General features: G+C 38.6%; 1 protein-coding gene across 1 annotated transcript in view; it reads right to left on the bottom strand.

The window, feature by feature from the left end:
* CD226 (CD226 molecule) overlaps positions 1–26014 on the bottom strand; it is a 31865-nt gene extending 5851 nt beyond the window's left edge. The window contains exons 1-4 of the mRNA XM_075705044.1: positions 25957–26014; positions 24535–24867; positions 15814–15816; positions 4860–5192 (exon numbers count right to left, since the gene is read on the bottom strand). Coding sequence (XP_075561159.1) covers positions 4860–5192; positions 15814–15816; positions 24535–24867; positions 25957–26014 — 727 coding nt within the window. The remainder of the gene's footprint in view (positions 1–4859; positions 5193–15813; positions 15817–24534; positions 24868–25956) is intronic.
* Positions 26015–27643: the final 1629 nt, after the last annotated feature.

The raw sequence follows: 27643 nt of genomic DNA, 5'->3' as shown, positions 1-27643 counted from the left end.
CAGCAGTGTGCCCTGGAAGCCAAGAGGGCAAACTGCATCCTGGGGGGCATTACGCACAGTATAACCAGCCAGTCAGAAGAGTTGATTAACCCACTGTAGTCAGTGTTGGTGTGGCCTCACCTTGAGTACTGTGTGTGGTTCTGGGCCCCAGAATTTAAGAAGGATATTAAAGTACTTGAAAGCATCCAGAGGAGGGCAACACAGGTGGTGAAAGGGCTAGTACAAACCACAATGTAATTCTGAGCCTTACATGTACATTTAAATACAACTACCAACGGGTTTTTATGATCTAGTGGGAACACACAGCAACACAAAATGTTTCTATTTGCCTTTGTCTGAGAGAGCTTGCTATCCCACTTTCTGCTAAAGCAAGCAAAAAATTATTAAATCTTTCAAAAAAAAGCTAAGTCTTCAAGACGGAATAAGAATGTCTTCTTCAACCCTTCTAATTTCTGTTCTTTCACATGACATCTCCCCTTCTTTCCCAATCATGTACTATGGATTTTAAGTCTGCTTCCTTCCTTCAAAAACATGCAAAAAAAAAAAAAAAAAAGAAAACTAATCAAAGGAAAAAGCATGGTAAGTAAAAATCAGAAATGGGTTCAGATGTGGAATCTGGTGACATGACCAATCTCCATATTAACAGAATTTTTAGAAGGAGAAATATGGTGAACACATCAGAAATAAATCCAAAGTCTCTTGAACACATTATGTAATTATGTAATATTCAGCCTCCTTTTTCTGTAAGTGTTGTCCAACAAAAGCTATGCTACTGTATATGTTGCTTGGTGTGTTACAGATTTTGAAGTCAAAAAAGAGTTGCAGAAGACCTATTTCAGCTGGAAATTCCTGTTACTGAAAATAACAATGACAATATTTAGTGGGATAGAATAGACAAACTTAATGATATCAAATGGATCTCGTGGTTTTATGTTCACTGATGTTCAAAAATGTTAAATGCAGCATGCCAACTTCTACTGATACAATGGCGAGAATATAGAATCATAGAATCATTTAGATTGGAAAAGACCCTTAAGATCATCCAGTCCAACCACTAACATAACACTACCAAGTCCACAACTAAACCAATTAAGGAGAGAGTAATAATTTCATGCTTCCTGCCTTGGTGGATGGATTATTTTTTAATGAAAGTAAAAACTACGAATCATTAAGGTTGGAAGGGCTGTCTAAGACCATCAGTCCAATCATCAACCCAGCATCACCATGCCCATTAAACTGTGTCCCAGAGTGTCACATCTACAGGTTTTTGGAATGCTTCCAGGGATGGTGACTCCACTACCTCTCTGGGCAGCCTGTTCCAATGCCTGACTACTCTTTCCGTGAAGAAATTTTTCCTCATATCCAACCTAAACCTCCCCTGATGCAACTTGAGGCCATTTCCTCTCATCCTATTACCAGTTACTTGGGAGAAGAGACCAACACCCACCTCACTACAACCTCCTCTCAGGGAGTTGTAGAGCCTCCTCTTCTCCACACTAAAAAATCCCAGCTCCCTCAGCCGCCCCTCATAAGACTTTTGCTCTAGATCCTTACCAGCTTTGTTGCCCTTCTCTGGACACACTCCAGCACCTCAGTGTCTTTCCTGCACTGAGGGGCCCAAAACTGGACACAGTATTCCAGGTGCGGTCTCACCAGCGCCGAGTACAGGGGGACAATCACCTCCCTGCTCCTGCTGGCCACAATATTCCTGATACAAGCCAGGATGCTGTTGGCCTTCTTGGCCACCTGGGCACACTCCAGCTCATGTTCAGCTGGCTGTCAGCCAACACCCCCAGGTCCTTTTTGGCCAGGCAGCTTTCCAGCCACTCTTCCCCAAGCCTGTAGCGTTGCATCAGGTTGTTGTGACCCAAGTGCAGGACCCAGCACTTGGCCTTGTTGAACCTCATCCAGTTGGCCACGGCCCATCGATCCAGCCTGTCCAGGTCCCTCTGCAGGGCCATCCTACCCTCGAGCAGATCAACACTCCAACCCAGTTTGATGTCATCTGCAAACTTACTGAGGGTGCACTCAATCCTCTCATCCGGATTGTTGATAAAGATGTTAAACAAGACTGGCCCCAAAACAGAGCCCTGGGGAACACTGCTTGTGACCGGTTGCCAACTGTATTTAGCTCCATTCACCACAACTCTCTGGGCTTGGCCATCCAGCCATTTTTTTACTCAGTGAAGAGTACACCTGCCTATGATGTGTCCCGCCAGCTCCCTTAGGAAAATATCACAGGCTTTCCCAATACTTGAATACCGATTCTCCTCTCTCTCTATTTTTTCTTCATAAGAATTCCATGCTGTTTCTCCTTGCAAAAAATACATTCACCTCTACACAAGAAGCAACATGCTTCTTTTTACTGTACCACCTCTTTGAATCAGCAGTTTTGGAACTATTATCAGTTCTGCAAATAATCCTATGCTCTTATTTCTACTCCTTTCACCCAAGATTCCTCTTTAAAAATTCTTGTGTCTTCTCAAAGACAGCTTCTCAAAAAAAAAAAAAAAAGAAAAAAACTTTCTTACATTTCCTCTTACTCTCTCTCAACATAAACAGAGCTTTCCCTATTACTGTTTACAGTGCAGCTATTCCCCCAGCTCCTAGACTCATCATTTCAAAACATCTCTGGAACTGGGCAAAGCAAGATTTGCAGTACCCATGCAGAATCACACCAACAGACTAAAAACATTGGAAGAGTTTGATAGAAAATCCAAGCCAGAGTGTGGCTTAGCTGTAATGCTAAGCCAAAGAAAATGAAGTGACTGAAGTGATAGAACATACACAAAAAATAGTGTAGCAAGTTTCTGTCACCACTTGGTTTATTCAAGCCACAGCTGTTGCATCAAGCAGAGTAAGTAGCTTGTGAGAGACTTCACTGACTATACCACAAGGTATGGTGGGAGCTGACACCTGGCCTGTCGCTCCTTTCCCCTTAGTGTTTCTCCATATCTTACTAGAAATACTAATTGCATGTTATGAAACAGTTCCAAATGCTAAGGAGAAATAATTGGAAATCCTTGACACTTCGCCTCCTTTGGAATGAATGAAAATTCAACAAAATGCACTTCATAATATGGAGTGAGGGCTTAAAAGGGAAACAGCATGGTGTGTTCTGAATCATACTGTACTTCAGTTTCTTCAGTGGTTTCAGACCTTTTTTTCTCCACTAACCAGTCATAACTGTACTGGCATTGTTAGAACTAAAAATGATAGGTAGGTTTTGTTTCAAGAGCAAAAGCATGAAAACTAAACTCTTTTTTTTGAGAAGAAATAGTTTGTGTAGGGAGGACTGACAATTCTTAAAGTTATTGTATTTTTTTGCAACTCATATGCTTGCATTTTGGTATGAGAAACACTGCACTGGAAGAAAACAAGATATTTCTATTGCTCTACAATTTGGATATGCTTGATTATATGAATATAGTCAACATTTTGAAATTTGAATGTTTAAAATTGTCACAGGTGAGAAGAATTTTTCTCCTGATAGCCTTTTCTTTTCATCTTTCTGCTCAATTTCATGGATTCTTATGGTCAATTATTCAGAGTAAAGCAGGTCAGCATTTTTTTCCCGAGCACATCCTCCACTTCTCAACAACAATATCACAGATCACGCATATTCTGAAGTTTCATACCCCATGCCACAGCTCTTAGTACTGCCAAAGTGAGGTCTGCTAACATTTATTTATTACCGGGAACAAAAGCAGTACCCAGCAGAGAGCTGGACTGAATGCTGCAACAGGAGAAGAAGGACTGGGGTGGTACAAGAACCACATCTTCAAAATGCATGCTACAGAGAAGAACCAAAACTGAGGTTTTTTCAGCCATAATAGAAAATAGAATTAAAGGTGGAATTGAGCTCACAGTTTGAGAAATCTTGTTTTAAGTGTCTACATATGGAGACTTAAGCTCCCATTATAAACAGATTATGACAACAGTCACAGCAAAACCTAGAGAGTTTCTCAGCTCCCCCTAGAGAAACTGCTTACATGAATAAGGTAGAGGCCATTTAACAGATTTTTATATTTTCAAATGAGAGTGTGCTCTTTGCTTTTGTTGGAGGATAGGTCTCTCCCCTGGGAGTCTGTGGTGCATTGTGCTAATGGGCAATTCCCCTCGTGGCTTCTTTGGGAAAATGCCCACCTCTCCTTGCAAACTCAGGCAGCCACTCCTCTTCCAAAGCGCCTCCTTCCTAACGGCAAACCAGTTTCTCACAAACAGGTCTAAGGTCCTATAATGAGAGCCAACAAGCTTAAAACCAGATTCTTTCCATGGAAACAGGATTAATTATTAACTTTGCTACATTTTACATGCTGCTAATTGGAATGTGGGAACTGGGATTGTTTAGCCTGGAGAAGAGGAGGCTGAGGGGAGACCTTATCGCTCTCTACAACTACCTGAGAGGACGTAGTAGTGAGGTGGGTGTTGGGCTCTTCTCCCAAGTAGTTAGCGATAGGATGAGAGGAAATGGGCTCAAGCTGCACCAGGGGAGGTTTAGGTTGGATATTAGGAAAAATTTCTTCACAGAAAGGGTAGTCAGGCATTGGAACAGGCTGCCCAGAGAGGTGGTGGAGTCCCCATCCCTGGAAGCATTCAAAAACCGGGTAGACGTGGCACTTCAGGACATGGTTTAGTCTAGTCTACCCTTGATTGGTTTAGTGTGGACTTGGTAGTGTTATGTTAATGTTTGGACTGGATGACCTTAAAGGTCTTTTCCAACCTAAACGATTCTATGATTCTATGATTCTATAAATAAATCCTTACTTGTTATTGAAGAGTTATTTTGGATGGGTAGAAGTTTTAATACCTCAGAAGGTCCTACTGTAAAAATATTTACCACTTCCTCCCTTACTTACCAGCCACAGTAAAACTCATCACATAGGTTTTGTTTCTTCCAGTAGCTACACAGCGGTACGTTGCAAAGTCAGAGGTGGTAATGTTTTGAATGACGATCATGGAGTTTGCCTGATCAGAGCAATCCACCAGTGTACGTTCTTTGAAATCTGAACCAAAGCTTTGCTTTCCTGATGAGTTGCACAGAACAATGGTATCTACCTGATCTGCTTTAATCCTTTCCCACATCACTTGCTGCACTGAATCTCCAGTTTTATAAGGGCAAGTAAAAGTGACATTTCCTCCTGGCTTGGTAAACATGGGATTATTTTGTTTCTCAGATACTTCAAAAACATCTGTTGAATAACACAAAAAAAACAACAAAAAACTGCTTATATTTCATTCAAGGGAAGTTTAGTATCAACAATTCCTGTATGGCAAATATTAATGAAATTGACTTACAGCAGAAAGATATTTAAAACATTTGAAATATTGAAAAATATCATTTATACCTATCTATGACTATACTTTTATGCACATTTAGACAAAACAGTCTTTATGGAACTGTGAGGCTGCAATGACATGGCAAGAAAGCTAGTTCTATACATTTTGAGTACATGAATGTTTTATTAACCATTTCAGCAAATATCCAACAGCATAAATTATGGGGCCAGTCTAATTTAATCTGTGATAGTCTTGTTCTGCTTTCACACAAATTATAAGGAAATGGTTTGATGTGACCCTCAGGACATGCATTAGTAAATTATGTTACAAGACATTCCAGTCTACGAATTACAATTGTCCTATTCCCAAACCTCACCACTTAAATAAATAATTTCTTAACTCTTTGTATACTCTACTTGGGAAAACCCATGTGATAGTCAGGCTGTGGTTTGAAAGGAGACTTCCAGACAAATTCAAGCCTTCTGCCACATATAAGCTGTAGAAATATCTTAAATATTTTTGACTGAAATTCCCCTGTTTTGAGTTATTGTTTTTAGTAATAGAATTCACTGTTTAGAAATAAAAAAAAAAAATTTTTTAAGTCTTCAATAGGAAAATTGTCAATGTTTCGGATATCCAGAGCATTCAATAGCCATTTGTTTTCTAAAGCTGGCTTTGTAATGCATATATTCATAAGTTAGGATGAGCACTGTCATCTTTTTGAAAACTTTAGTGTTGAAAAAGATTAATGATCAGACTGCTTTTCCTACACTGTAAAAGGACTGATCTTTCAACCTGTTCAATTAGGTTTTTTATTAGAAGTCTTTATGTCACAAAATATCACTAGTATATATTTTTAACATGTTTACCTCTATGTATTGTAACAATTGGAAGCAAAGACAGAAAATTAAAATTGCATAGGAAAAAATTACACTCATTAAATGCATCAAAATCTGTTTGTTTTTTTTAAAAAGAGGTTTAAAATGAGGCTGTAGCTAGATTCATGGGATGGGATGGTTGCAGTAGTACTCTGAGTAGAACAGAATACACAGTAGTACTGAGCCAGATTTAAATCCTCCTTGATATAACTCTTACCAAAAATCTAGGGGGGAAAATGTTGGTAAACTGTATTGCTCTGGATGCTGGTAGTGCCAGTGTTGTCAAAATCATAGGTACTGGAGAAATCATCAATACACGGTGGCCTACCTCACCTTCTAAGCTAGGTGCAAAGAGTAATAGGATTTCATGTGGGCAAGTATACTACCCTAAATCTAGGAATAAGTAATTCCATTCAGGTTGACAGGGTGGAAACTTCATTGTGAAAATCTGTGACGTCTGAGACTTGTGCAGTCTCTGTGAAACAGTGAATGAAAAAGTCTAGCCTGCAATTTTTTAATCAATGGAACAGACAGAGCACAGAAAAATTACATTCCCTCTACCTTTGGAGATCAGAAGTATGATTAAAACATTGAAATGCTGAAAGACAAAAGGAACTGTGTCTAATGAGTTTACCTAAAAAAAATTAATGAAGAACTTGAAGATCCATGTAGACTGCTATCAAGGAGACAGAAAGTTAATGATAGACAAGGACAGATGAGAGATAAATTCACTAAACTAAACAGAAGGTACAACACAGTGAAGCTAATTAACTCCTTGGACAGCTTGCCAAAGGCAGCTATTTTTCTATTACTGAAGATGACTGCCAAGGCTAGATAATCATTTAGGATATCATGCTAGTTCCAGCAGGAATTTATTCATGGAAGTCTAAGTATTATTCAAATCAGACTACTATGATGGGACTCTACACTTGCAAAAGGTGTTCCTTGTAGTGCAGTCCCTCGAAAGTCACTAGACTAGAAAATATAATTTTTTTTATATCTAGCAGTTTCAGATCTGCAGATTCAGATCTTCTAGGGAAGAGGGGTAAATGAAAAGGTAATTGAAACCAATTCTCTCTCTTGCCCATCATATTCTTACAAGTCAGATCCTTTCCTCCTGTCTCACTTTCCAGACCACTAACTTCCAGCAGCTGCCTGCTTTACAGTAAACCACATATTCTTCCCTGAGAACTCTTGTCTTCTTCACTGCAGAGTTTTTGCTTTCTTCTGTTATGAGCAAGCCCTACTGCTACCCACATTCTCCTCAGGAGCCTTGAAGTTTCCCCATCCACTCCTGAGTCCATCCTTGCTGTACTATTTATTTCATGCCAATGGTACCCTGAACTCCAGGTGTTTCTCCTATCTAAACATGCTTATTATGGAAATTATATGGATGATGATGATACCTCCCACCTGCCAGAGGATTCCCACCTGACCCAAAGGGCAGCAACCAGGACTGTATAAAAAGCAGCCTCCTTCCCTGCTGCCCTGCTGTACATTCATTAGAAAAATATACATTATACATATAGTGAACTGTAAACAAGAAGATAAAACATTTTCCACCAAAAACATTAAAATCACTTCTGTCTTAAAAAGTATTAGTTAACTTTGTATATTATATTTGCCAAACAATATATCACAGTTTCCCAATAATATATAACACTACAACATACTATAGTATACTGTACCAGGTACATTACAAAGCTAAGGTTGCCTTGCAAATTCAGTGAAGAATTTCCAGGTAAAAATCTTGATATATTTGTGTAATTTGCTGGCATACTGGTGTACTGCGCACAAGGAGTGTTCCCCAGGGCTCAGTTTTGGGGCCAGTCTTGTTTAACATCTTTATCAATGATCTGGACGAGGGGATTGAGTGCACCCTCAGTAAGTTTGCAGATGACACCGAGTTGGGTGGGAGTGTCGATCTGCTTGAGGGTAGGACGGCCCTGCAGGGGAACCTGGACAGGCTGGACCGATGGGCCGAGGCCAACTGGATGAGGTTTAACAAGGCCAAGTGCCGGGTCCTGCACTTGGGCCACAACAACCCCATGCAACGCTACAGGCTTGGGGAAGAGTGGCTGGAAAGCTGCCTGGCCGAAAAGGACCTGGGGGTGTTGTTTGACAGGCAGCTGAACATGAGTCAGCAGTGTGCCCAGGTGGCCAAGAAGGCCAACAGCATCCTGGCTTGTATCAGGAATATTGTGGCCAGCAGGAGCAGGGAGGTGATTGTCCCCCTGTACTCGGCGCTGGTGAGACCGCACCTGGAATACTGTGTCCAGTTTTGGGCCCCTCAGTGCAAGAAAGACATTGAGGTGCTGGAGCGTGTCCAGAGAAGGGCAACAAAGCTGGTAAGGATCTAGAGCAAAAGTCTTATGAGGAGCATCTGAGGGAGCTGAGATTGTTTAGTGTGAAGTGGAGGCTCTACAACTCCCTGAGAGGAGGTTGTAGTGAGGTGGGTGTTGGTCTCTTCTCCCAAGTAACTGGTAATAGGATGAGAGGAAATGGCCTCAAGCTGCATCGGGGCGGTTTAGATTGGATGTGAGGAAAAATTTCTTCACGGAAAGAGTGGTTAAGCATTGGAACAGGCTTCCCAGAGAGGTGGTGGAGTCACCATCCCTGGAGGTGTTCCAAAAACCTGTAGATGTGACACTCTGGGACACGGTTTAATGGGCATGGTGATGCTGGGTTGATGATTGGACTGATGGTCTTACACATCCCTTCCAACTTTAATGACTCCTAGTTTTTACTTTCATTAAAATATAATCCATCCACCAAGGCAGGAAGCATGAAATTATTACTCTCCCTTAATTGGTTTAGTTGTGGACTTGGTAGTGTTATGTTAGTGGTTGGACTGGATGATCTTAAGGGTCTTGTCCAACCTAAATGTTTCCATGATTCTATACAACTAATAAATAATACATTAATCATGAGAACTATGTACAAACAGCCCAATTAAAATAGAAACAATTTTGAGATTCTTGGCTGCTCTACACTCTATCATAACTATTTTCAAATACAGATATCATGACACATTTTAATTTTTTGCATTGCATCTGTAATTTACTTGACAGCATGCAGCAACATTCAGGCTTTTTCACTGTTGATGTAAGATGTAAATCACTCCCCTTCTTACCATATGATACCTTGCACAACTTAAATGATTATGTAAGGCACAAGCAATGGAGAATCAGGCCTACATAGTTCTAATTAAACCTTCGAAGTACACTAAAGTGTTCCAGGCTTTTGTTTTAAGCAATTGTCCCATTTTATTTTGACACCTGCATCAGCATAGTTCTTTCATCCTCCCTCTCCTCTGTTCAACCATGTTCTTTATTTAGCACCTTTCTGAATACACTTTCTTTGGTTTCAGCCTGGTACACATGGGATGAGAACCATCCCCTTCTGAGAAATACTTCTACGGGGAAAAAGGCATGCCCACGTACCTTCACCCACACACACACACAACCCAACCCACCATGTGTGAACATTTCAGAAATACTAAAAATATGTATCATTGTACCTGACAAAAATAGACTTCCCCTGTCCACTGATCATTCCAGCCACTGTTGCCTGCTCTGCCCCCTGCCATGGCCACGTTGTCTCTCCTCCTGGACAGAAAGTAGGAGGAGGTGACAGCATTCACGGTAAGTGCATTTGCCTCTGTTTAGTAAAGAAGTGCTCTGTGTTTGATATCCTCCCTGCATCTTTTTTGGCAGGATGTTACCTCATCATACTTTGCAGTTATACGTATTTTTATCTGCTTTAGGGCTATTAGACATTTAAAGGAGAAAAAATATTAGCTTTCATATTTTTAAAAACATATTTCAATATTTTTCTTGGAAAGCAAATCTCAGAAATATAGATGTACAAAAGAGTGTAAACCAACTTCCCAGGATTTAAAGGATCAAGCAACTAAACCAAAATTCTGCAGCAGGGAAACTGATAAAGTTAAGAGGGAAAATTAAATAATGGTATAATTTTTTTTTTTTCCTTCCCCCCCGACCTTCCTACAAGTAATTAAGTCAAAATGAATGTTATGTAAAAATCTGGTCCCCATTCTTTTCATAGAATCATAGAATCATAGAATCATCTAGGTTGGAAAAGACCTTTAAGATCATCCAGTCCAACCATTAACCTACACTACCAAGCCCACTCTAGACTAATCAAGGGTAGACCAGACTAAACCATGTCCCGAAGTGCCACATCTACCCATTTTTTAAACGCCTCCAGGGATGGTGACTCCACCACCTCTCTGGGCAGCCTGTTCCAATGCCTGACCACTCTTTCCGTAAAGAAATTTTTCCTAATTTCCAGTCTAAACCTCCCCTGGCGCAGCTTAAGCCCATTTCCTCTTGTCCTATCGCTAGCTACTTGGGAGAAGAGACCAACACCCACCTCACTACAACCTCCTTTCAGGTAGTTGTAGAGAGCGATAAGGTCTCCCCTCAGCCTCCTCTTTTCCAGGCTAAACAACCCCAGTTCCCTCAGCCGCTCCTCATAAGACTTGTTCTCCAGACCCTTCACCAGCTTCGTTGCCCTTCTCTGAACACGCTCCAGCACCTCAGTGTCTTTCTTGTAGTGAGGGGCCCAAAACTGGACACAGTATTCCAGGTGCGGCCTCACCAGCGCCGAGTACAGGGGGACAATCACCTCCCTGCTCCTGCTGGCCACAGCATTCCTGATACAAGCCAGGATGCTGTTGGCCTTCTTGGCCACCTGGGCACACTGCTGGCTCATGTTCAGCCGGCTATCTACTAACACCCCCAGGTCCTTTTCGGCCAGGCAGCTTTCCAGCCACTCCTCCCCAAGCCTGTAGCGTTGCAAGAGGTGAATGCGCGCCGGGAAGAGGTTTTCAGACTTTCTACTTTTTGGTTCCTGTCCCATCCACTTTGATTGTTCTTTATGTTCTTTTGGTCTCTGAAAGGATTAGCTGTTTTTGTCCTTCAAAGGAAAGTTGCTTAGATACCTGTACCTGTTTTCAGCTAGTTTATTAATTTTTAAAGTCAGTATCTATGACATTTTAATTACTGTTCACTGCAAGTTTCACCAGTCGCAGATCTATAATTTTACACAAGGTTCCAGAGTTTCACTCTGGACATACACATTCCTCCTGGTTGAAAACCGTATACAGAGGAAACAATATTCATAGTTCAACATTAGTTCTGCAACTTCAGAAAGGCAGAATTCAGCACAGGAAAATAAAATGCATTGAAACACTCTGCTGGCTTAACATGTTTCTGCATCCCTGTTTAGGCTTAAAGCTTAGCAGAGGTTAAGTACTACCAGAGCTGGTTTTATACAGAGTTAGATCAGCTGCTGCAGGCAAGTGCATACACTGCTGAGTAACCAATGCGGGGAGTCACACCCCACGCTCAGCCATCCCAGCACACAGACATTTTCCATGTGGTCCCAGGTACCACAAAGTCGGGACAAGCTCATACTGCTCAGACTGATGGTAACAGAGCTACCTTCAAAGTAGCTACCCTTAGGAAGTAATGCTCTCCATCAGAGATAACTAATGACCTTAGCAGATTTTTCAAAACTGTGAAGCTAACTTAGCTCCACAGCAGAGAGAGGTTCCCACTTGGTTTGCTGAAGCTCTGCATACAAACACAATCTTCTTTCTCTGCTTATAATAAGAAGTGATAAAATAAATTACAGATTAAAAGGAGGCTTAAAATTTTATGAAGAATAACTTTCTCCAAGGCTCTTTTTTTCACAAAGAAAATCAACTTTCAGATGAGAGAATACTTCAAGATTGACCCCTTCACCCTTCTTGATTAGTCTAAATATGGAATTATATTTAGCTCCCAAACCAATGTCTTCCAACTGTATTAGGATATACCACACAATTTTGTTGAGTTTCTAAAAAAATGGGTTTACCTTTTTTTTGGATGACACAGGGAAACATGGATGCATAGCTATCAAATAAGTTGGAACAGTAAAGATCTTAATTTCTAATGAGCTACTGACACCAGTTTTAGAATCGGACTCAGAAACCAACAGTAGTGAAGTGTTTGAAAAGGAAGTATTTTTCTAATAGCAACTATTTGGCTCATAAAAGTTAAAATCATAGAATCATTTAGGTTGGAAAAGACCTTTAAGAACATCAAGGCCAACCATTAACATAACACTACCAAGTCCACCACTAAACCAGTTAAGGGGAGAGTAATAATTAATTTCATGTTTCCTGGCTTGGTGGCTGGATTTTTTTTTTTAATAAAAGTAAAACTAGGAATCATTAAGGTTGGAAAGGACCTCTAAGATCATCAGTCCAACTACCAACCCAACACCACCATGCCCACTAAACCATGTCACAAAGTGCCACGTCTACCCATTTTTTGAACACCTCCAGGGATGATGACTCCACCACCTCTCTGGGCAGCCTGTTCCAATGCTTGACCACTCTTTCCATGAAGAAATTTTTCCTCATATCTAATCTCAACCTCCCTTGGTGCAGCTTGAGGCCATTTCCTCTCATTCTATCACTAGTTACTTGGCAGAAGAGACTGACACCCACCTTACTGCAACCTCTTTTCAGGGAGTTGTAGAGAGCGATAAGGTCTCCCCTCAGCCTCCTCTTCTCCAGCCTAAACAACCCCAATTCCCTCAGCCGCTCCTCATAAGGCCTGTGCTCCAGACCCTTCACCAGCTTCGTTACTGCTATACCCTTAAAACACCCTTGTAAATATGTATTAAATGATATTGTGACAATGTGGTTAATCTCTGTACCAATTATTAACACTGCATGACATTATAAACACTTAGCACGCAATTGTAATTCACCTGCCAATTTCAGTTTGTTTACGTATATTCCATTATTCTTTGTTGCTATTTTACTCTTTTAAGCTGAACTTTGATTACCTAGAGTTCAAGGAGAAGCCAAGGAGAGGGAGAGAGAAAGAGTACAGTGCTAGTAAGAGTGAGAGAATCATCCTCTCTTCAGGTATAAATATTCATGAACTTCCAAGAAGGAGAATTTTGTTGTTGGGGAAGAAGTCATCTGATAAAAGCATATATGTACTATGCCAAGATTCACCTGCAGGAGAGTTTTGAAGATGTAAGAGGTCAGAATTTCAAATTTTCATCCTCTCCAGGAATTTCATCAGTTCAGGGTGAAGGGAATTTACCAGCGATAGGAGTTCAATGAGCAGACAGAAGGAGTGACACAGGATACTGTGCTCAGCCTTCATTTATTGTTAATGATCCATATTGTCTCAGAGTGGATAAAAAGAAATGCCGTACTGAGAAACTGCATGTTGCAGCACATGTGCGCATGCATGTGTATGTATTTGTGCCTACATCTTATATTTTCCATGAGGCTCCTGAGGGTCAGACTTCAGGCAGAGCGGAGGATATAATATTTTAAGCCACACAGAAGAGAAAAGGCAGGGGAGAGGGGAAGGGAAAGGGTGTGAAAAATCAAACTGGCTCCTAAGGACAACTACTGAACCAATGTTTCTCAGGAGGGAAAGCCAAGGGTGACAAGGTGACTGACAAGGTACACACCCATGCTGCCCAGCCCCAGAAGTGTTATAACATCCAGGGGTGCAGCATGAGGATGCACTGTGGAGAATTGCTGCCCTGCATCTCAGATCCTAGTTATTACTTTTAATGGATTATTTTATGGACTGAAACTATGTTGAAGAAGAAGGAAAGATACAGTTTATTTCATGATAATTTTGTTATGCAGCTTGGTACCAGGTAAGAAAATGGCAGAAATCAATATATCATCAGTATTTTTTACCAAATGTTTCCTTTCCATTTCTTTTTGTCCTTATTAAGTTATAAATTATATTCATGTCTGACAGGCCAGCTGAAAGAAAGGTTCATCATTAGAAATGTAAGCAGCAGAAAGAGGTTCTGCAGATGGGAAAATTTCAGAACTTAAAATATTAATCACCTGTTAGTGATTTCCTTTAGAGTATTTGGAATTTTAACTATCTGAATCTGTAATTCCTTTTACCCTCTGCTTTTCACCTACCTCTGTTCATTCTATAACCAAACATGTATTTCCCCAAATAAAATATTATTCAGTCTTTCCTAGGTAATGTAATACTATCTCCTTAATTTTGAATATTTTACAGCTGTCACTGTGCACTTCCCATTTTCTCCTGCAATTGTATCCTGTAATGAATTCCAAATTCCATTATCTGAAAATTTCATCCATCACATCTACACTTTGAGAAACAAAAGCCAAAGTTATAAAACTCTTGGATCAGGATTTAACTACTGGGTGTCACAGCCAGTTATGGTTGATACTAGAGCTAATACTATACTTTAGTTAAGTTGAATTTCCCAGTGGTGGTTGCAGTGGCACAGAATTAGGGAATAGTGGCTGAGAAGATGAAGTAATTTTGGCTTATAGAGGTAGAGGAATACTTGCCAATAAAAAAAAAAAAAAAGAAAAATTGAACCCACTAGATTCAACTCCATGTCAGTTTTGGCTTTCTTAACTGCAACCATTCATGCTTGGACAGTGTTTCAAAGTTCCTTCCAGGTCAACTGCCCCTGCTTCCAGAACATCTATGCTTCCTTTTTATGTTTGAGTTTGGTCAGAATATTCTTGTTCATCCATACAGGCCTTCTGGCATTTTTGCTTCATTTCCTGCTTGTCTGGATGGATGATGGGAGGAGGTTTTCCTTGAAAATCTTTTCTCTGTCACCCTTGGGGTTCTTTCAAGACAATCTCTGAACAGGCCAAAGTCTGCTCTTCTGAAGCCCAAGGTTGTGATCCTGCTTTTTTGCTTTTATCCCTTTCTCTTGGGATTGTGAACTCTACTATGCAGCCAAGGATGCCCCAATCTTCACTACCCCAACAAGTTCTTCCTTCTCTGTAAGTCTGAGGTTGAGCAGAGTGCCTCCACTCTTCAGCTGCTTAATCACCTGAGTGAGGAAGTTATCATCAATGCACTTGGCTAAATCACAACACACTCCAGAAACCTACCAGATTGATTGTGCCCTGCTGTGTCGCACCTCTACCGATACCAGGTGGTTGAATTCTCCCATGAGGACCACAGAATGTGAAGCTTCTTCCAGTTTTCTGATGGAAGCCTCATCTATATCAGGCCTGATCACTCTGGTCAAGTAGTCAGTAGCAGACACCCACCACAACATCACCTATGTCGATCTGCCTGCTAATCTTAACCCATGAGCTCTCAGCTGGCTCATCATCCATCCCTAGGCAGAACTTCTCACATTCCCACTGCTCTCACATAAAGGGCAACTCTCCTTCCCTACCATCCCAGCCTGTCCTTCCTAAAAAGCCTGTGTCCAGCCATTGCAGCACTCCAGTCATGTGAGCCATCCCACCATGTCTCTGTGATCCCAATGAGATCGTAGCCCTGCAACTGCACACAGAGCTCTAATTCCTTGTTTGTTGCCCATGCTATGTTCACTGGTGTACAGACATTTCATATGGTCATCCAGTCATGCTGATTTCCCAGAAAAGGTATGATAGCTTCCCCACAATGTATCCCCTCAGCATTTCCTTATTTGTGTGGACATACTTGGAATGGTCACCCTTGTGCCCCGATTTGTTGTTTTCGAGGTATTTTCTCTCCATATAATCACACACCATTTTCTTGTCAGCCCAGTCCACTTCCTTGCTCACTTGTGGGTTGTCATATCACTTTCCTGTTAAAACTCTCCTCACCAGCTTGTTGGCAGGGACACTTTTTCCTCACGTGCTCAGGCGGATTCTGTCTCTTCCTAGCAGTCCTTGATCATCAAAAAGGCTCTGTGGTGATAAAAGGTAACACCTTGCTGTTGATACCAGCCATGTAACTGGGTCTTGACCCACAGAATCTGCCTCCTCTTCCCAAGGATTTTTCCTTCTTCAGCAGGATCAAGGAGACACCACCTAAACCTCCCATGTCCTTGGCCGCCACCTCCAGCACCATGTAGTCATGCCTGATGTTCTCCAGGTCTCTGCTGGACTTGTCTTTGGTGTACGTGTGGAAAAGCAGCAGGGATTAGGAGTTTGAGGAGTGGACAAGCCTTGACAGTCTCTCTGCAGCATCCTAGAGTCTATCCTGGCAAGCAGCAAACCTCCCAAGACAGCAGGTTGGGTCAGCAGATAAACAGATGAGAAGTGAGAGTCATCCCCAAATTATCACACAACAGCAAGTCAGTTAATAGCTATAGTACCCAGCTGACATGCAATGCATGTTCATCAAAACAATGCTTACAGGGAACATAGAAAACAACCCTTCTAATTTTATCTTACTATGATAAAAACACAGCAGTCCTCATGGGGACTGAATGTTACAATTTTTTCATTAACATAGCATATTCTGATGCAAACAAAGTAACCAAGAGTACATAACAGCATCATTATTCTTAGTAACTAACTGAACATTCAAAATGGTAAAGAGTAAAAAGAAGAGTGGAAAAAAATAAAAAAATTCCCAGTGCAGAATAAAAAGATCTGGATGCTCTGATTGCTAGCCAAAAAGAATCAAAAATGTTATCACATTGACTCTTTCCAAAAGACAAATTTTCTCAGGTATGTCAACAGAGAGTCATATACAACACAAAAAAGGCATTAGTCTGCTTCAATTAGCAATGGTAAGACCTTAGATGGAACATGGTGTTTCATTCTGTGTATGTTATTTTGATAAGGTTATATACAAACTGGAGAAGATTCTGATGGAACAAGGATGATGAAATTTAGAATCATGAACTAAGAAGAAAAGTTAGAAGAACTCTGTTTATTTAGTACAGAGGGATGACTGAAGGCTGAAAACATGAGAGCCTTCCTCTTTTTTCAAAGGAAGGACTATGGTGAATAAACTCAGTATTAAACAAGAGATACCTACATTAGATATAATGGAAAAAAAAAAATCGTTGTAAGGCTGGTTAAGCACTAGAATGACTACACAAGAGTATTATGCATGTATTTTCAGCATGGGAATCAGTCAGGGATGATACAGATATGCTTATCCTGCCTCAGAACACAGAGATGGATGGGATTAATTTGGAGTGTCTCTTACAGCCTGAGTTTTCCACAATTCTATAATTCCTTTTGATCTAAGCTTCTCCTTCAGAAAGGAAGAGGAGATATCTGCTCTACTCCCAACATGGCTGGTTTATTTTTTTCCCCCTAACCTTTTATACTGAAGGGGTATCCAATCCTTAGTTCATTACAGAAGATAAAAAAGTAAGAAAAGCAGCATTTAACAGGTCAATGATCACAGCAGAGGTGTGAAAAAGGCAGCTTCACTTGCCTCCATCCTCTTGCTTTCTAATTAAGTGCTGACAATGTGGTTAACACTATGTAAGATACAGAGATAGTTCTTGCACCGAAGAGCCCAGTCTAAGAGCCAAAGAATGAATATCCCTGAGGATTAGTTCTTGCTTCCATGTGCTTTAAAGGGCTGATAATTTTTCACTGTAGACCTATGAATCACATTCTAAATTGAGACAGAGATAAATAGAAAGCAAGCTATTTCAGGTGAATAGGGACTTGAAAAAAATCTATGCAATGTGCTGCTTTTGGCAGGCAGAAGAACATTAATATAGAAGTTATTGCTGAGTGGCATGGATATCATCACACTAGCTAAGAATAGAAAAGCTCTGTCTCTGCTATCACAGAAGAGGTTGATCACTCTATTTAAAATATGGGAGTACTTCATGGTACATCTGGCATTTAAATACTCTATTAATGAACTTCCATTCTTATTCAGAGTTGCTAGCAAAACCTCTCCCCTGAGCAAATGGTCCATTGTCACTGATTGACAGAAACACAAATTTACTCATGCATTAAAAAAAAAAAAAGAAACCCACAATAATTTCCAATCATATAAAAAAAATAAAAAAACCCAACCAATTATGTAGCTCTGCATAATTCACAGTATGGATGTAAAAGTCACAATGAACATCAAAAGAATATTTCCCATTCTATTCAGAGCATAGCATGGGAATTTTTAAGTCAAACTACTACTATTTTAACAACTAACTGAAATAAAACTGAGAAAATAATCATAAGTTTCAAAATATACAGAAATTCATGTTAGAATTCAACAGTTTTGAAAGGCAAATAAGCAAACACAGGACAAAAATATTCCAGATAATTTTAACTACATTCGCTCTTCATGTAAATAAACATACAACACTGTTTTGTTATAAAGGCCAGTCTTCCAACAGTTTATATATCACATAATACTTCACTGCTGAAGACTTTTGACTTTCTATCTAGATGTGTAGCAAAGGCATAGTATATAGGAGTAGAACAATACCCATTTGTGATCTCTAATGATATTTATTATAGTCTATATTTTAAGTCAAATTTGCATTGTAAATTTGCCCATTGTGTATTTTAAGATTGCTGATCCAACTTTAATTGATTGAGTTCTGCATCACAAAGCTCTTCACTAGTTGATTTACTTTGCCTCTAAGACAGTTTTTCCTACGCTCCATCATCTCTGATTCTATTAAATTTAAAATAATCAATATTCTAATTATACATTCCAATGGAAACTTAAAACCCCTTAATTCAGGGATTGCTACATTTTGATGCAATGCAACCTAGAGAAGTAACTATTAATAAGGCCAAGTGGTTTGGGAGGATGTGTGAAGCACAAGAAGCCAGATATACTTATTAGTACTTCTCAAGGCAGAATGAACCAGGATAGTTTGTAGTTGCGTAGGAGGCATCAATACAGTGGTCTGGTAATGTGAAAAGCATTGCACTGAACTGCAATTGACAAAGAAATGCCTCATACTTTCATAAGTGCAAGACATAAAAAGGCAAGATTACCATTATGGGCAATGACAATACAAAGGTATAACCAAGTAGTAATGGTACGTCGTGTATCGCCACAGATGTGAGAGTGCAATAGGAAAAAATTTTACATAGTGTCTATAGAGGAAGCTTAAATTAAACCCATTAAGTTCAACAAAGTATTGGACCTAGAAGACATTTTAAATGTAAATTATCACTAATTTGTTTTGCCAGGTTGGGAACAAGACAGAAGTACACTTCAGATTTGTAGAATTCTTAAAGATCTTGATGTACAGATATTAATGAAAATCATATTTTGAACTAAATATTTGTCTGTTGATCTTGTCTTAACCTTTCCTGTTGATATATTCTTATTATAATACTCCACGGAGACAAGAATGGCTGAAAAAGAACAGACAAAACTAAGAACTTAAGGGTAGATATGCATGACAGGATGACAGGACCAGACCTTAGTTTCTGTTGAATAAATGAGGAAGAAGACAGAATAATTCCTTAAACTCTTTTTCTGTGAATTGATACTTTATTCAAACTTTAAAAAAATCCCTTCAAAGATGAGTAACTGTTGTACTGATGGATTTAAATGAAGAGAGAAGAACCAAAGGACTGAAGACACATCTGGAAAAGGATCAAGTAGACAAATGGATTCATGTCTCAATTGGCCATAGGTAAGCAAAGATCTGGACAAACCAGAAAAAGACAAAGGATATAGTACAAAGAAAAAAAGGAATTTTGCCAATACCTTTTCCAGTTCCTTTGTAAATTAAAGTCATCCATGTATCCATTTCAAAGTACTGGAGACTGGAAACATATCCTTTCCCTGTATACATTTCTTTGTGGAAGTTTATCAGAAAGAAAGAAAGAAAGAAAGAAAGAAAGAAAGAAAGATAGATTGCAGAATAACTGTTGCTTCTTTGCTATTTTCAGGTATGTGGCTGGCAATTGGCAAAACAACACAGCCTAATACTGTGTTTTGAGTGGTGACCTGGGATGACAATTAAACATGCATCTCCATACACATCTGCCCAATGGACTGACTGAGTACACAGCTCTCTCAACACCCTTTCATTTGAAAGTAAAATTACAACACCTGCAGTTTCAAATGCTTTCTCTTCCAGGCAACAAGCGTATGAAATAACATATTTTTGATGCTCAACAGTTCCTGCATGAAGTCTCCAATGCTAATGCTTCTTCTATTAGCAGTGACTTCATTCTCTGCTCTTCACCTTTTATACTGCATTCAAAATCAATCTTCAGGCATACGTGTCTAAGCACTACATATAAGAAACTACAGATAACCCTTAAACTGTTCATGAAGAAAGGTGAAATAAAACTACTGACTATTCCTACATAATTGTTGCATCTTATCAAAAAATGTACAAGGAGTTTGCTCTGAAAGTATGAGTTTTGTTTGCTTAGTACAGGAGTAGCTGTGACTCATAAAATGTGGTAACAAGAAAAATTAAATTAAAGAAATAGGGATATTAAAGAAATAGGGATATTGTCAAAATACTAATAAAAAGAAACATACTTAATTCTTTTCAAATGCTTGACTTCTTTCTTCTCTTTCCATGTTTTTGTTTAAAAAAGCAAGTCATGGTCCCCAAACTTTTTAAACTGTTTGATCTTGTAGTGTCAGGGTCTTGTTACACTTGAGTTGCTGGATCTAGTGGCCTAATATAACCATTAGACACTAATTGAAATATTTACTCATTAAGCATCAGCACCTGAGGCTTCAAATTGTTCAAATGAAAAATGTTGACAAATCAGAATCATACCAATTTACTCACTTTGTATTCATAGCTCTAAAAAATTGTAAAAAAGCACATGGGAAAGCAGAATCGGACTCATGACCTCTGTTGATTACCAGGAATGAAGCAGCAGAGCAACTCTGAACAGTTTGAGTGCAGAATCATTCATAGTTTTGCAAGTCAGCAAATGTTAATTCAGGATACTTTATCCAAATTTATGTAACTGCCAGCAGATATGAGTGCCATATGAAGAACATTTCACCTTATACTTTAATCTAGTTAAGAATCTCCATCATAAGTATAATGTCATATGGCATTTTTCCATTTATTTCCATTACTTCCATTCAATGGAAATTCTGAAAGTCAATCATATATTCTATATCTATAATGTGCTGCCAGCTTTCATTGAGGTATGCACTGTGGATTCCTCTACAGCATACTTACCTACTTAAATTGGTGCAAGGAATGTCTCTGGGTCCTGCAGTTAACAGGTCAGTATAGATAAATCCTGACAATTTTCAGTGTCCTGGTTGCGCAAATTAAATTATAAACCAGGGTTTGGTTTTGATTGACACAAAACTCTTAATAATATCAACTTAACTTCATGTATGCCAATTTACCAAAGCAAGTTTTTCATGTTGAATATTATGTGTCCGCAAAGTTGTATCCATTTTAACTAATCGTTAAAACTAAACCCCCAAGTTGCAAAGCATTAGAAACCATGTAATTCTTTTAAGGGAAAAAAAAAAAAAAAAAAGGGTCTATTAAATGTTTGTTGATTAACTGTTATAAACAGAAGAAATGGATTTTGCAGTGAGTTTTTTATTTGTCTGGGGTAGTGTAGGTAAATTAATGCTTTTAGGAAAGTAATGTCTATTGGGAATCAATAAATCATAAATTCCAACCAAAGATAACAATGTAACTAAAACAAAGTTTTAATTACCTATAAAATGATCTTTCTAGTATGTTGACCAGATTTCTTTGTACCTGAGAATATCAGATTCCTTAAAAACCACTTCATTTTCCAGGACCTCAACTATTTCTATATATTAATCCTATAGAACAAGATCTGTGTCCAGTGAAATGATGACACTAACACTCAGCCTTCTCAAAGCTTTTTCCCTGGTGCAGAAAAACAAAAAAAAAAAAACTTTGAAGTGAACATCAGAGTCCTAATTTTACAGGCTGGAAGACAGAGAAGAAAAATTATATATCTAGTGTCAGCAGCAAGCCAAAATACTGGCTGCATGAAAGTGAATTTGAAGTTTACTGTTGATTTGATCAAAGTAGATATCATCCAGTGAATTTAAAATATTTAGTACTGATGAAGATGCTAATACAGTAAGATAAAGCCTGACTGATAACAGTTCTACTATAACTACTATGTAAATAAATACCTTCTCTAAACTCAGGTTTTAATAACATATTTAATTTGCAGTGCAGATAGAAGTAGTAATATTTTATCTTCACTGATGATACACTTCATTCTCTTCAGATCAGTGTATATAAAGGTCATGTTTACATGCGTCTATCGGGAGCCAAACAGGATTAATTGTTCCTGTTCTCAGAAACTTTGATTTTTTAAATGGAAAAGGATTAATTTCTATTCAACATTATTATCTCCCTCTGTAGTTGGACTAAACTGATATACTTGAAAAATGGAGGGTTTGCTGTTGGTTTAGGTTTGTGTTGTAATGCGCTCAAACCAAGAGAGAAATCCTACATAGTGAGAATACTGAAACCCACAGTATCATTTAAAAAAAACATACTGCTGATAACTGATCCACTTTTTGTGTGGTTTACAGTGTGCTGAAATCTGTAAGTGGATGGCCTGCTAAGGTATTGGACTGCAGGGTAACATCCCACAGGAAACTGACTGTCCTGTTTCTTGCATCATTTCAGATTAACCCTAGCCAATCCATTCAGGAACAAATAGCTGACATCAATACTGCCTTGACCAGGAAAAGGACTAAATGAACTTGCAGATCTCTACTGCATCTAACTTTTAGGATTTTATAGAAAATGAACCCACGGCCAGAATTCAGGTTGGACCAAACCACATAAGAGATCTAGTTTGCCTGTTCCTTTTTGGAAACAGCAACCTGGATTTCCAGATCTTGCCTTATTTGAATGCAACCAAAAATTATGTTTCTAATGCCTACAGTTGCATTAATATTGTGCACTAAATGAACTGCCAGAGAACAAGAAACTAGGAAATTACTACTTCAGGAATGTTATTCCTTACATAATAAAAAAGACACCAGAATGAAGCCAGCATGCAGAGATGCCACTAAAGGAATGGCTTGTTGAGGAACTCTGACCTTGATGGCAAGCCTGCCCTGAGGGACCCCACTCACCTCTTTGACTACTGGGACATTCCCTCTACGTTTGAATGACTGCAAATTTTATGGTTATGCCAATGTGCCACAATGGGGAAAATAATTTCAGGTCCAAACTATCTTACCTAACTAAACAAACTGGGGGAGACAGAATTGCTTTTTTCGGAGTCAGGGCCATAACTTGCGTGTGGCTTAATTTCTGCACTGATAAGCAGCAGTGTTTACTAATAAAAAGCCAGCAGAGATAGGAAGGCAAATTGGGATTCCTATTTCATCAGTGCCATCAACAAACATGCTGGCTAAAATCAAGTTTCAAAAACCTTCAGTGGTGAAAATAGGAACAATATACCTTGAATTTTTGAAGTTTAGATATCTCCTACAAGAGTGAGGTCCACTGTCTCATTGTAAAATTGTAATTACAGAAATGTAGATAAAATAAGGTTGAAATGAAGACTCAGAAGGATCAGGCTAAGAAAAGAACTGTTATTTTTATCTTCTGGTCTTTAAAATGCTAGGAACTAAATTTTCATTCAACCCATTCTTTCCTAGCTGTGAAATACAATAAAATATTGAATGAAGTCTATTTTCACCCTGGAGGGTGGGAAAGAGGAACAGATTCTTTTTACATTCACAATATCAAATCAACAAACCAATAACAAAAACTAGTTTTCTTTTGAAGATATGTACATAATGATCTTCTAAAGGCTTCTATCAGAGAAGCTTGGTAATTTGCACCAGAGTTGTCAGCTGACCAATGCTGAATAGGCATGCATAGAAAAATACTAGAAAAGGGTTTTCTCCTCTTACTCACACAGCTGGAAAGGAAATCAAATTGGATGAGTGGTCAGGTAATTACGGAGCCTTTGGAAAGTACATGGGCAACTACATAGAAAGTACATGGGCATAACTGGATCTTTTTCTTTCCTTCTTCCCCTTTCCATCTTTAAAGTCTCCTTTTAAAGAAAAGGTCTTTTTTCTTCATTTAAACTTTTCTACTTCCCTCTCTTTTGTTGCCACATCATTCCTAAATGGCTATTTTGTTCCTGAAAAAGCAAGCACAGAAGAGTTTCTAGAAAAAAACAATCCTAGTTTCAGACCAGGAATGCCCTCACCATATAACATAATGATATAAATATGGTATCCTCCATGAGTAGTTGCAAGGTTCATCCATGTAATTTCGTGGGTTGTTGCAATTTCATCCTCTGAAGAGATCCTATAGCTTGTTGAAATGGTATGAGAACCTTGGCTCAATGGAAAAATCACTGTTGCAATGACCATTAGTACCCGAAGTCTGCCATGTAATACACTGTTTTTGTGCCATCTGTCTGTGTCCTCCAGTTCCCCTCCTATCTTCCCACTTCTCTTAAAATGACTTTTTGTCAAATATAATTTTTTGTCATGTTAGTTCTTTTCCCCAAATTACTCCATTTCTGCATGCTATATAACTGAAAAGAAAAATTACAATGCCAGACACTCCTTAAATTGGCACAGATTTCTCTTTTGCGTATGCAAGAAATTTTAAAAACAATGAAAGGTTTACTTACCTGGCTGAATAATTTCTATTACTTTTTCCCAAATTCCATCTGGGTAAGTTACAATGGAGCAAAAGTAAAGACCAACATCCTCCATAGTGCTGTTGATGAAGGATAAGGACTGGTCTTCCCTGGAAGCATTTTCAAAATAAATTCTTCCATTGTATTTTTCTTCGATATGTACACCATAGATTGGATGCAAGACAGCTATATTCTCTTTATGAGTTACATTAAGTTTCATCCAGGATGTCTGGATTATCATAGCTTTTTTTGGATATATGCATTCCAGTTTTGCCTTCTCAGTAAGTTTTACAGTTGAATCCACAAACTTTCCTTCCAAGTTGGCTAAAGCACACACAGAAGTTCAGTTTCAGAATTAACATAATTGAAAATTGAAATTATAGAAAAACTCAGAAACAACTTTGGCAACACTACAAGCAGACCACTGAAGAAAAAGTTCACTAAAAAACCCCCAAACCCTAGACCATTACTACTTCTAACTTATGAATATCATTGAACACTTAAAATTTGTCTGAGCCACACAGTAACACACTTATGAATTGTGATCATATCTGTCATAATGCAATAAAAAAGGAAAGATGTTAGCTGGGAATAAGAAAGCAATCTTACTTCTACAAAGCTGGAGAACAACCATAAGGAGAGATGCGTGGTTCATCTCAAAGAATACTGGAATCAGTGACTGCAGTGAGACATGGTTTTATTCAATCTGCACACCATGTGCCCTTCTCACAGGATGTTTTTACTTTGGAAATATGAAAAATATCATGCGTTTTTTACTTTCACATTCTAAGAAGTTGGTTAGAGTGCGGTGCTAATAACGCCAAGTTCACAGGTTCAATCCCTGCTCACTGCAGGGGGGTTGGGCTAGATGATCTCTCAAGGTCCCTTCCAACCCAAAGCATTCTATGACTCTATGACTCTAAGAAATACCAAATTTGAGGTCTTGTTGCAGTTACCTCAGAGAGAGACTAAATTCCTATCAAAATCCACCTCAAGGTAAAGTTTGCATTACTAATGAACCTCTAGCAATATGCATGAATACTATGATAACTGATGAAGTGGGGATCTTTGGGTTTCATCAACAGAAGCAAACAGAATTCTTTCGTGCCATGTACCCAAAATCAACAGAATTTCTCCGGTTTTATGACACTGCAATTCAACATTTATCTATTATTCAGGGAGTATAAAATCTAAAGAGAAGATAAGACAGTTCTTATATATTAGAGATCATGATTCTGTGACTAGTTATAAAAAGTAATGTCTTAAGGTCTGAGAATTTATTTGTGATAACATGTCACAAGCTAGTATTTTGGGATCAAAATTATGCAGCTTGAAAATTCTTGTTCAAAGGTGTAAGAATCCTGAGTATTCATGACTCATGTTGAAATTTGTCAAAACAAGCCGCACTCTTACATTTTTTATGGATTTTTCTCAGGACAACTGCAAACATTTTTGCACCTCTGCAGTCCATAGTTTTATAGAGCTGCTTGAAATTGGAACAACATGATTCACTTGAAGTCAAAACTAAGCTTGAATCGAATAGCTAAAATTCTCAAATGAATAAACAAATGTAATTTGAACTAAAGCTGACAACAGAAATTAATATTTTAGGTGAATAATAGCCTGCACAGGCTTGAGCAGAACTTGGCATTAGATCTGTTTAAGACTCCTCCCACAGTGCAACAACTTGTGTGTAAACCAAAACCTGTATATATTTATCTGTATTAAATTAGTCATGTTTTAGGATAATACAACATTTTGAATGTTTGTAATGACTCCATTTTGCCACTTCTTAGTTAGATCTATAATTCTCCATTGTTGCGGTTGGACTTATTTCTACTCTACTTTGCCTAGATTCACAAAGTACACCTAGATAGTCAGTAGTCCACCTGATGCCGAGTGTAAAAATTTAAATAGAAGAGAAATGAGCTGAAGACTGAGTCTTGTTTTATTTGTGTTACAAAGTTATCTTTTCAAAGAGATCAAAAGATTAACTTACATTAAGCTTGTCTCAGGAAATAGAAGTATTTCTGATAAGAAAAGCAGGAAATGGGAAGCTTCAGAAACTAAACCACAGATTTTGTATTGGAAAAGAAAGAATCTTGTGAGCTGAAGAGGTCCAGTTCCTGGATGCTGTGTGTCATAGCGGCCTTTAAACCAGCTACACAGGATCTATATGGTTCCCACATTTAAATCTTGAACCTCAGCAGCTAGCTATTCTCAAATTGCAGTTGCAAATGAGGCAAAAAGACAAAGTAACTCTCTAGCTTGAAATAGTATTTTTTATGTCATACTACACATGTATATAGTAATTCACAGATCAGTGATGTTCCACAAAATCTAAAGTGGAATGAAAAAGATAAACATATGTTAATTTTTTTTTTACTGTTATTATTACAAATGAAACTTTTTATACATCTGTTTTCTTTAATTAAAACTAAGATAAAGTACTCAGGAAGTCTCCAAAATGAAGAATAATTCCCTTAAATGAAAACTATTCTTCATTCATTTGTTTATAAATATAAATTATAATTTTATTGCTCTGAATTTCATGCTCATTTCTTTCCATCTGGCATTGAAAGAAAAACAGACGTCAAGAAATTAATGTCCAACCCCACGTGATGACAAAGTATCGATAATATATTATGTCATCTAATGACATTTATTTACTGTACAACAGACACAGTTACCGCAAATGTTAGCGATTCTTGGTCAGCTAGTCCCAAGAACCGGGTACCTTGTCATACCCACTACAAAAAGGAGCCTGTAACCAGAGCATTACTGGGTGTCCCTCTAAAGGCTGCAATAAAAGTCCCCTTCAGACACCAGTACAAGTCCCCTCTAGACACCTGGACAACACCCCTGCAAGTCACAAATCAGAAAGCTGTAGGCACTGTGAAAGATGACTCTACTGGTATTATTTGGGAGCGGCACACACTTAAAGTATTATATTTTTACAGAAGATGTAACCTATAAAAAGAGAAATACACACGCTCTCCACCCTATCCTCCTGGGCAGTGGAGGTAGTGTAAGGGAAGGTCCATCGTGCAGCCAGTTCCCTTCCAGCCTCTTCTTGTACCTCCCTTACCTCTCACCTCGG

This window comes from Pelecanus crispus, chromosome 2, assembly GCF_030463565.1.
Source record: "Pelecanus crispus isolate bPelCri1 chromosome 2, bPelCri1.pri, whole genome shotgun sequence".
In the NCBI taxonomy this organism is placed as follows: Eukaryota; Metazoa; Chordata; class Aves; order Pelecaniformes; family Pelecanidae; genus Pelecanus; species Pelecanus crispus.
Note: the sequence above shows the minus strand (reverse complement) of the source record. Positions and strands in the feature narration are given on the sequence as shown.